The following is a 12,422-nucleotide window of genomic DNA, read 5'->3' as shown; positions in this document are numbered from 1 at the left end:
AGGTATCACAAGAAGTCTATTGGTGAAAATCCCATGTTGATACAGCCATCTATTTGGAGAGAAGTTGAGATAATATTTTCAAGATATGACTTTCCATTCAGGTGGAGAAGCAATAATAAGATTTACATGATGATTGCTGTGGTGAACATATTGGGCATCAGATGGCACAACTTTCATTTAAAAGCAGCTGGACATCATAAAAACTCTTCTGATGGAAACGCATTAATATGACTTTCTGTTCAAGTAGATATGTGATAATATTCAAGATGACTGCCATGTTGGCCATATTGGATGTCAGATAAGCACCATTTTTTATTTAGGATCAGTAAAACATCAAAAAAAGATTTTTTAATGAAAACCCCATGCTGATATGACCCTTCATGTAGGAGTAGCAATAACAAGTTTTCAAGATGATTGTTGTGTGACCATATTGGCTGTCAGATCAGTACTATTTCATACAGGGCAAAATAGACCTCATAAGAGGTCTTTCAGAGAAATCCCTTTGTTGATATGACCATCCATTCAGGTGGAGTATCTATACAAGATTTTCAAGATGGCTTCCATGGAAGCCATACTGGATGTCAGATTAACCCCTACTGTCAGGAATAGCAATAACAAGATTTACAAGATGGCCACTGTGGTGGCCACACTGGATATCTGAGCAGCACCATTATTATTTAGGACCAAGTAAACCATAGCATGAATGTGTGTGAAACGTTTCATGGCAATCCTCCAAGTAGTTCATGAGTAGCAGCAATAACAAACTTGGTTTTAATGGATGGATGGATGATGGACAACAGACGATTCTATAATCTTTTTTTCCATGTATAACCAGTAAAGATAATATAAACAGTAACATTTCCTCTTGTAAAAAATAAGAAACTGAGCTGATTTAGCTTTAATTTTTTTTTTTTATTTGCTTATGTACATGGATTTGAGTACAAAATCAGCTTTACATAGCCAAACAAATGATTATTACATTATGTATGCAATATTTGCTTAAAATATAAGATTGCAAACCTTACACTGTTAATGGGTTTTGTCATAAATTTATGTTCATTGATTAAAATTATATACAAATAATAGTACTTGTAATTACCGTAACCATACATGCCACCTACCATACAAAATGTGTAACAAACTATCACATTATTATTATTATTTACACTGCTTTTCGGAACTTATTTTCAATTTTCAGCAGCTACAATGATATTCAAAATTTCAACTTTGATGATAAAACAGATATTAACTACTGCATGAAGGAACATGTGGACTACTGTAAAAGAAAAGACTACATTCTGACAGAATATCATACATTTTCTGCAAATCACTAATGATTTAAGTGGCACAAGCTGCATGAATACAGCCTTAATGTTCATGTAACATTCTTGCCATCAAATCTCTTGGACTGCATGTTAGAATTCCCTATATAAATCTTTCAAAATAACTTTTAAGGAACCATACATTCGACAAGTTTCAATGTAAGGTAAACTGTACAGGTTTCATGGATTCCATATCAAGGTTTCTTAGTTCAAAAAGCCAACATGATGTCCTTATTCAGATGAATAAAAGTAGTCATAATTCAGGATGTACCATATTAAGGTGATACACAGATGAAAAATCCTTCAACTTTACAGAAAACAACAATACATCTTATTTTGTGTCACAAAGACTGCATCCATTTTAACTGCTATGATATTAAATGAAACCATTTGATAAATGTACAGAAAAAACTGAGTTTGTTGGCATTATTAAACTGTGAAAAGGTTTAGAATTAACACAACTTTTAAAATATTGTCCGAAAATGATATAGTCACTTATGAAACTGTGTAAAATTTGAAAATAATTCAAATGTAAAATTGTAAACATCAAGCACAATATAAATCAACTGAACACCTGTATAACTCTCTCCTTCTCCCTCCCCCCCCCCCCAAATATAACATAAATGACTGGTACAAAGGAACTAAAACAATTTCATAATTTTAACATAAAACTTTGATAATAAATACAATTTTTTATAAAAAAATTCTGATATGATAAACAATCAAACAAAAATCAAATGTTTAATCTGGAATGATGGTAAAATCAAATCAAAACACTTCTGTGATCATCCCTCTTGAACATGTTCTTGAGTTCATTAAAACAGATCATAAATATATATAAATAAAAGTATGGTCTCAAACTGCATTAAACAGGAAAATCAAATCACATTCTGTAAAATACAACTGGAAACAAAATTCAAGAGGTCATTGATGTACATGGAATAAATCTGATGGTAATTTCACAACAAATAAAAAACAATTATGATAATTTTAAGCAATGTAGACCCAAATGTTTTACTTCTATTTTCAGGTGTTTAGAGTTTTTGAGGTTGTTGACATAAGAATGCTTTATATAAGTCTTGAGCAGTCATATGAGAGATGCAGAGTATCTGAAGGATGTTGAGAATTCAAGTGATGTTTCAGCTGTTGGAGTTTATCCAACTCTTCTCAGTGTCAATTCTAGAAATGACAAATCTGAGGGGAAATTTTCCGGCTGGAATAAAAGGTGGAATTTCCTCAATATAGGTGGAATTTAATGAAGACATAATAATAGGCCTTGAAAATATCATTATTTTTGCACATTTGGTTGATTTTCGGCACAATTTCTTTTATAGAAATTACATAGAATTCACAAATGATCATCTGAAATAAACCCTGCTCTTCTGTGAATAAAAAGCTAAAACTTTAAAGCCCACTAACAACACGACACATAAATAATTAAGTGCAAAAATCATTACTTGAGGTGATTAAGCAAATACTGGTATCACAGACATTGTGCACAATCTCCCAAATCCAATGCAAACCCTGTCTAAAATAGTTTCAAACTGAAACTTATCTATCTAAAAGATTTCATTTATGACATCATGATAAACCATCTAACAGGATTACCATGTGTTGGATCAAATTTCAATAAACATTTTAGATTTTCTTGCTCAAATAAAGATTTCTGAATTTATTTATTATTGTTTAACTGGAAACAATTACTTTTTACATAGCATTTTTGCAGGCATCAAGGCCTAAATATCAATGAGGAAAATTTGAGGATTTTTTAAATCAAAAGTAAAAACATTTCCTGATCTATACTTTTTAAAACTTTGTACTATTTCTACCACTAACAGAAGTCCAATATTTTGTAGTATCATAACCTATATATTTTCAGATTTTCATTTAGGGAAAATCTGTAGAATGTGAAACTGGGGCCAGGTTAATGGCAGGATAGAGATGTCTTTCAGAATGGACTTGGGTATGTAAAAAGTTGCTACAACCCAAAGATGATGTCTGAAACTTCTTGTCACATTCATTACTTTAAAATGTGGTTAGTCAATTGGTGTCCATGTTACAATCACTTTCATATACATATATATAAACCAATAACAAATATCAATATTTAAACTCTTGGAAATGTATATAATTATACTTACATATTTTTACCAAGCCTTTATGACAAGCATTTGCATTTAATTTGGTTAAAATCAAATTATGTTATGCTGCAAACAAGAAGTTGTTAGTTCCTAATTGAAATAAACAACTAATATATCAAACCATACTTTTGTGCTTTCACAATACTTGTGGACACTTGTTACAATAAGTTCTGTTATTTCTTTTCTGGCATTCGTTATTTCTTTTTACAAGTATAAGATAAGAATTGAACTTCACAGGAATCCAAAAGACATGAAAATCAATTACACAACATGCATCAACAGCCTTTGCTTTATTAAAATCACTCATGCGGTGTATCATCGATTTTCATGCTCCTTAACTTCAAGAAGCCTGTAAATACCATATAGACCCAGTTATAAGCTTGGCCTAACCACAAACAAAGACACTAATTTGCCATCACTTAATGCACCAGCAGACTATGGTCTTAATGTGGTTCATTCTAATGATTACTCCTAACAAACTGCATAGACCTTGCTCTGCTAGTGGATTACATGATAGCACATCTGGGTCTGTTCAGTTTGCTGTTGGATCTGATTTATGAATCAGTATATACAGTATAAAATTTAATTCTTAATATATCAGCTGTCAAAATAAACACTTTCACTGTCCCTTGAAACACGTTTTATGATCAAACAGTAATGTGTCTGGGGACCAAACAGTAATCTTTTATTTCTTAATTGCTTATAATATTGAAAATAGTATGTATTATTAGCCAATCAAGTTATGACAGTAATTAAACACCAAATAATATCATCCCCCCTACCCCTCAAATCATTTCAACATGAAATAAAATGCTATAAAAGGTTGGAGCTAATTTAGATTGAACTGAATGTATTCACAACACATTTCTTAAAAGGATAATAATGCATTTTAGACTTTTAAGATGTATGAGAACCCATGCTATGTACAAATGAAGTATAATTTTTTTAATGATGTGAATGTTTTTCCCAACAAATGAAATTTATTTACTATAATGACAATAAATGTTTTAATTTTTACTTATACAATAACAGATAATGACAGGGGTCTTTGTAGTTTTTGAGATATACCAAGTGTATGGTGAACTGTATACATGAAATGTATTTCAAAGCAAGTTACAAAAGGTTTTAAAAGAACCAAATAAAATGTGAATTGACTTTTTGGGCAGTTATCAACTTTTGTTGTTTTGACATTTTCATCAGTATTCAAATTGGCAGACATCAAGAAACTTTTCTTATTGATGGATAAGTCCTCAACTTTTGAATCAACTTGATGTTGGGTCCAGTCCTTTAGACCTCAGTCCCAATATTCCCTTAAATAACATCAAGCATACAAGTCTGTATTATTATGATAAGTACTTGGTTACAATATATTTTCCTGTAAGACTCCAGTTTCATTTGCATTCCTAAATCTAGCTTGATTTATGTGGTTTAATATACCTGTTATGATTCAGCCGAGACAGATTTCACCAGATTTATCAGTTGTAAAAACAGCTGAATGTCCAAAGGCGAAAAGTGTCAATCCTGGACCTCATGGAACTTTCAGCCCTTTGGAAATGTCTCTAATGGGGATAGGGAACATGAGATCAATGAATCATTGCTTGTTAGTTCTTAAACTGGTTTGCAGCAACCATGAAAACCAAGCAAATGTGTATTCCACAAATAAAAACAAATTCACCATAATTAAAAGCATTAATGTTTGTCAAAAAGACCCAGAAGTACACTTATGAGCACCCAAATATAAACAACACACTAAAAATGCCATATTCTTCAGCTCCATCGAACAAACTGGGCAGACTAGGAAGACAATGACGCCATATGACAAGTCATTTTACTGTCAGATGCATCTTGCACATCTGCTCCAAGAATTTTTTTTTTTTTATAAGCACTGTCTCTTTGCTGGTATAGTTCACCTCAATAACAAAGAAATAAACCTGTAAAATATTCAAATTATCTAGTTTAAGATGTGACTTACATGTTACAGGAAAGAAAATAACTTGCAATATGGAACAAAATAGTTTACATGCCCATAATATCATTGACAAGTCATGCATATTCAACTGGAGACATGCCCTTAGTTTGATCAAACATAAAATTAATTAACAGAAACACATTTTATTATATATAACCATCATGGTACAAACAGAAACATCTTCGAGTGATGAAAATTTTATCAAGTGCTACCAAATCTTACTCCTGTGATCATATATTTTTAAACAATCATTATTCAACCAAAACAAGTCTGATGTTACATTATGGTAAAAACTGATTAAAAAGAAAATAAATGAAGATTTTGTTCTATTTACAGTGGATCCATGAATGCTGACCTTCATAGTATGCTTGAGATTAGCTAATACTGGCTGACAAGATCACTGATATACTAATGTTTAAGCAATAAACAAGATATGCTTCAATAAAATAGGTTACCAATTTATTTTTGCAAAGTAAATTCATGCAGACCCTAGTGTTAATAAAAGAGTGTTCAGTGGTCTCTGCTATGTTTTACAATGGCAAGCAGTTGCTATTTTTGCAGTGTCATTCTTCTTAGACTGGTTCTGTACACAGACTAGCACAAAGTTATAAATTTACTATGAAGTGAATGACAATTAAAGAATCAGTCTGTGACAATGCAAAAATGGCATCAAAATGCCAATGTAAACCTCACTGAGTATGTCACAATGTTTATTTATACTTAAGCATCTAGAAGTTATTACTTTAAGTGCAGAAAATGGTAGCCTATGTACTTCAGGTATTTCTTGTTTTCTACTCAAAAACAATACTCATGAAATAAATGCTGGTACTGGCTCAATTTAAGCAAACCTTAGGCTAATATTAACAGGTTACATTACATGATTATGCAATAATTAAAAGAAATAAAACACAGTATACATGACAATTCCATTAATAGTTACAAAACATATCTTAAAAGGTTATTGCTATAGGAATTATATTTGACTCAAATGCACATTACTGGCAGTGTCCACTAACTTAAAAGCCAATAAAATGTAATCAGAAAATTAAACATCAATGTGCTTGATATCACGTCAAAAACACTTTTCAGCTAGGAAGATCTTTATGATTCATATAATAAACTAGCTAAAATATTAAATTAAATTTGAGTTCTGACTTAAATGAACAAAAGACAGAATAAAATGAAAATTTTAATGATTCCATAGTGTACTAAGCTATTTTTAATTCGTGTTTAATTTCTAAATGAAACAAGCCATTGGTTGATAACAGGGTATACATTTTGACAGTTACATTTTTCAGTGCAAGTGCTCTTGACCTTTTATTTATTTGACCCCAAAACAGACAAGTGTTTTTGTCTTAAATGCAGACCATCCAGATAATTTTGTCATGGTTTGTAGCACAGCAGTTTCTTTTTGGATTCTCTCTCACCCTGACAGTTGAATTTTTAACCCCCAAATCAATAAGCATCCTCCTTGTCTGAAATGCAAGCTAGCAACAAAGTCAAGGCATTTACTACAGAACTTAATTTGTGGAAATATTTTCCCTTCTTTCAGTCATTATAAACTTGACCTCTGAACTTTTGACACCAATGTGAATAAAAAAGTCAGGCACAAATTTTTTCTAAGTAGGTGACAAAGAATTCAAGTTATCATATGGAAACAATTTTCGTAGAATCACTGTGACCTTGACCCCAAATCAATAGTTTATTCTTATCTCAGATGGGTGCTATTGCCTATTGTTCAATGAATCTGGTATATAAGTTAAGTTAGTGTGTGGAATAGGTGTCCTTCCTTCAGTCCATGTGACCTTGTTCTCTGACATTTAGAACCCAAAATCAATAGGTTCCTTCCTTGCCCAAAATGAAAGTTACTTACAACGTTAGGTTATGACAGATGATGGAAAACATAATGAGTTATTGTGCAAAAGCAAAATAAGGAACAGACCGCCAGACAACAAAACATTCTTTCGCCATCTGGTGAGTGTATAACTATTCCCATCCACCCTTGTCCCACCCACAGGAGTCATATCAAAGTTGAAATATCATTATGCACATCTACAAACCACCACCTCCAAACATTCCAATGTATAAATTTTTTATCTTCAACAATATAGGAAATATACTGTATATTACTTACTAATAGACAGGCAAAGAGACAAGCATGAAGACAATATCCCCACCTTGTTTTTGATAATCTCCAGCTTTTTCCACAAAGTGGAAGCCATGGCAGCTCAGTTATAATACAATGGTCACAGTTTTGATACCTGTCATGGCCAGCCCTGGTCGAGTCTTAGTGTATCCTATGGACAGGCACTTTGGTCTTTATGTTCCTCATGATACAGCAAAAACAAATTGTTTATAAAGTGCTGTTAAAGCCAAGAAACCAACAAACAATGTTTCCAAAAATTGTGGGAATAATAATAAAGAAAAAACTTAAGTCTTGTTTTTAATTTTCAACCTTTCAAAGCTCTAATAAATTCATTCTTGTGAAACTAATTTTCAGATATAATTTTTGATTAATTTTTACTGCAATCATCATTATGTATTCTAGTATTGGACTTGCAAGTGCCTGACAACAGCTGGTTGGTCTCAAACACATACAACTGCAAGTAAGTGAAACAGTTAATTTGGTTAAAGGAAAATGTTAATCAAAGTATTGAGAAAAATGATAGCTTAGACAGACTAAACAAGATCACCTGAATGAACATAAAATGTGAGATATTAATAATCATTGATCTTGTTATGATCAGATGCAAATATCAATATTCTTCTAAAAACAATCTGAATTTTAAGCATTTTAATTTCTTTTATCTTATAATCACTCAACACAGAATTGATTAAAAAAACAGAAGAACATTCTGATAGAAAATATTAAAGTAATGACCTATTAAAAACAACTGTCAAATTATGTCAAGGTAGGTAATCATGCTGTCGAATAATCTCTCATTAGAAAGTTATGTCCCTTTATACATCTAGACCCACCCAAAAGGGACTGAAGAGCTAAATATAGAAAAGTGCCTATTTCGGGAAACACAAAATGCTCTTAGTAACAGAGAGCAGACAGAATGCCATAGGCCCAAGAGGCACAAATCTATCCAAACCAAATATTATGAAGGGTGTATGCTTTCTAATTTTACTAAAATCATGAGTATTATCAACTGATGGACAAGATATGTGACTTAATATTAAATACACAACTTGATCTGATGACCGTCATCAACATATTAAGAGGATATTTAAGAAACTCATTTTTGCTAAATTTATATCAACTTAAAACATATTATCACAATATAAATTAATGATTCTCTAAATCTTAAATAATAATCCAAAACACAATTAAATATTTAATGTAATGATTATAACAATATATGAAACCAAAACTTTATATCACAACCATCTGAAAATAAAGTTCTGATATGCATACAATTATTATTCTTGTACAGAAAGGTGTTTTGTACACTCTCTTGATTAACTCTGCTGTAAAATGTTACTGATTTTAACTGACTCCTAATTTCTTTACTAACAAAAATTGTTCTTCAAAACCAATGCAGTGTTCAGAAGCAATATAATTATTGTTATATTTCAAGTACAAAAAATTATCAAAGCTAAAAGCTTCACACCAGCACAAACAGTAAATGTTTACAATTATTTTTTTAAAAGTAATTTATGTAGCTAATATGATCTAAAATATTAACCTTGGCAATGAAAATCACTGAGCACCTAAATTTTATAACAAACTGAAAAGTGCTTGTCAGGGAAGACTCTATATAAAATGTGTTGGCGACCATGTAGTCCAGCATTAATTAATGAATAATTTTGGAACGTTAAAGACAATGAACATGCTCTGAAACTCCCATTTTTGTCATGTGCATACATGTACCTTGTTTCAAACATGGGTGCATGAGTATATCAATTACTATTGACCTTGCCCAATATTTTCATGCTCTGAACCAATAAAAGGTGCACTCAGGTATTTTGAACCATGCCATGGTGTGTGCTGCTGTACTGGTGGGGTCTTTTTTCCTCGTAAACTTCAAATCAGCTAATTTACAGAGAACTTTTTATATAACAAAATTAACTCTTTCACTACCAATGACATGCATGTCTGCTGCATACATATCCCTTGCCTCCATAGTGACCGATAAATCCACTTGTAAACAAGCGCTGCTATCCACCAGTGGATATATCTACCTGGCTGCTTTGTGCATTAGACCTCAGTGACAGATCTGCTTTGTACTTTCATGTTACAAACAATTCATCCATAATGGGCAGTAAAAGAACATTCAACCAATCAAAATAGAATTTACAAACTATTTTTTCTTTGGAAGATGTCATATACTAAATATGGAACTAAATATGGGCATTTTCTGGAATTTTGTAACAAGTGACAGTAAATACATGTGGTTATCAGTAGTAGAAATAATGGTTTAGTGACTTGGAATAATAATTTTCAGGTTTTCAGCAGATGAGAATGATGATATTGATCAAGTGTTGGCAGTGACATTGAATTATCATTTTTGTCCGTCAGGAATTGAGAGCGAATAAAGTGATAAAGACAGTGCAGTGTGAATACGAAAGCCATGTGCTCAGCAAATCACTGAAACCATCCTACTCTTTGTGGATGAGAAGGAAAAAAGTTTTCCTATTTACATATTTTCCCTGGTATTAAATGAAAGAACTGCAGCTGAAACTAATAGCTATGGGACGAAATGTATGAAAGAGAAGTCCAACAATGTTTGAAAGAAAACAGGCAGCTTGTGGTGTTCATAATGTGCAAGCAGTGTGACGTTTGTCCCTGTCAAACAAAACTTTTACAAATATCAACAGCAGCAAATTAAGAACTAGTAGATCATAATGACCAATTAAAGACTTGTAAATAATATGTGTACAAAACTTTGTCTAAAATTATAGTTACAAACAGTGTTCTGTGTTCTATTCATCAATCTTGTGGAAGTCAGTGGGATAAAATATTCTCACAGACAAAAGGTAGTTATAGCTTTTGTATAAGCATGATTTGGGTATATAAATCAGTCAATTATATGAAAATAACAAAAAACAATTGGCCCATATCCCCCAAATCATCTAATAAAAGTTATCTTCTGGCCCCAGGCTGTAGCGGCTTTAGATACTGGTGGTCAGCCCAAAAATCAAATGCAGCAGTAACCCCTGCAGCATGGCAGGGCAGTGAGCTACTACAACAGCAGTAAGAGTTACAGTAACACAAGAATTTAACTTGTTATATATGGATTTAGTTGCATAAACAGTACAAAAATGAAGTTCCAGTTTCCTGGAGAATTTATGCTCATTATACATGTTGTTTTTTGCTAGAGCAGCTCTTGTTATATGTTAAGTTTTCTTCCATAGGAGTATACATATGATTTACATGGTTATACCACTGATTTTGAAAGTTGATTTTGAATTAGAATTTGACATCCAGGATAAGGTCAGTAAAAATTTAAAAAATGTCATCATCAACAAAGACATTAGTGTTTTCATATCCACTGCCCCACACAAACCAAGGTCCATATAGCTCCCAAGAAATATTTAAGGAGTTTTCAAGGACTTCTAGTTTTTAAAAAGTATTTGTTTGTTATGGAAACTGAACTTTCTCCATATGTGACTTTTTTTTTATCAGAGCACAATTAGACATAAAAGAAGAAAAAAACAACACTAGTGCACCAATACAGTGAAGAGACAATGGCAAACTACCCATGTCATGTGTCATTTGATCCACCCAATTTTATCTGTTTTAATTACTTAACCATTATTTTTGGAAACATGTAAATAACAGAAGTTCTAAATTTAAAAAGCAATGCATTTTATTCAGTTTTATTGTTTAATTAAAATGTAAGGAATTTTAGGCAAAATTTAAGGAATTTATCAAACAAATTTAATGACTTTTTCATGACACCAACTCAATTGAAACTCCGGAGTTTCCATAGCAACCCATGAAAAATCAATGATTTTTCAAGGTTGTATGAACCATGCCAAAATATAGAACATGTAGTGTTTCTTATCAATTGATTAAATAATCTTTTGGTGGCTCACATAAATGTGGCAAGACCTTTGTCTTTATTGCTTATGCTGGACCAACGCCTTTGAAACATTTTCATGTCACATTTGCAACCAGGGTAAATGTGGAACCCTATATACTGCTGTGGATCATAAGCCATATACGGCTAGCACACCAATTCAGTTGTTGAGCCATACTGCTGGTACCCACTGGGGCTCCACTTCTATTTTGTTGATTTCACGTAGCAGCTCTTCGTAGGCCTGATCCATGTCATAATTCGTTAAAATATAGTCAAAATAGTGCCCATATTGGTCCTCCATCTCCCGCGCTCTTTCAATGATATCTCGCAGGTCATCATTCTGCAGAGAAAAAGACAAGAAATTTTAAGAATCATCATATTTTTTGTACTTATTCTGGGGGAGGTGTAATATATTTTAGCAGGAAATGGTACAACAAAAAGAGGCCCAGGTGTGTCTGATACTGCTCACCTGCTTATATAACTGAACACTTGACCATTTCACTATGCAGGCTTATATAATATTTGTATCTTCCAAAGTTTATAACATGGTGATTTAACCTATTTTACTACATCCTGATATAAATTCTTTATAATGATAAAGGCATATTTAATAAGCATGGCTTCTTGCTCATGATCATAGACATCCAAGATCATGATGATATAAACCCATTTATCAAGTTTTAAAGAAATTGGATTAGAGGGCACCAGGTGGCCGAGTGGTCTAAGGTGCTTGCCTTTACAGATCACTCACACATCTCACCTATGTCCACATGAGCTTGAGCTCAACCAATATGGGTATGTGAGAAAGTTTGCCAGTAACTTTCTGTGGGCTGCTGGTTCTTACCAAGTTCTCCCTGCACCAGATATACTGGATACCATGTACAGCCTACCATGTAATGAAAAATGGTGTTAAACCCTATACAACCTTTAGATCATGGATATTAACAAGCTCAGCCATTCT

General features: G+C 32.3%; 1 protein-coding gene across 1 annotated transcript in view; it reads right to left on the bottom strand.

Moving 5' to 3' along the window:
* Positions 1–891: 891 nt before the first annotated feature.
* The window catches only part of LOC149805293 (protein PALS1-like), a 181,671-nt gene continuing 170,140 nt past the window's right edge, over positions 892–12,422 (bottom strand). The window contains exon 16 of the mRNA XM_089933875.1: positions 892–11,801. Coding sequence (XP_089790001.1) covers positions 11,622–11,801 — 180 coding nt within the window. The 3' untranslated portion in view covers positions 892–11,621. The remainder of the gene's footprint in view (positions 11,802–12,422) is intronic.

Source organism: Sinohyriopsis cumingii, chromosome 2 (assembly GCF_028554795.1).
Source record: "Sinohyriopsis cumingii isolate HCF-2022 chromosome 2, ASM2855479v2, whole genome shotgun sequence".
Taxonomy (NCBI): domain Eukaryota; kingdom Metazoa; phylum Mollusca; class Bivalvia; order Unionida; family Unionidae; genus Sinohyriopsis; species Sinohyriopsis cumingii.
Note: the sequence above shows the minus strand (reverse complement) of the source record. Positions and strands in the feature narration are given on the sequence as shown.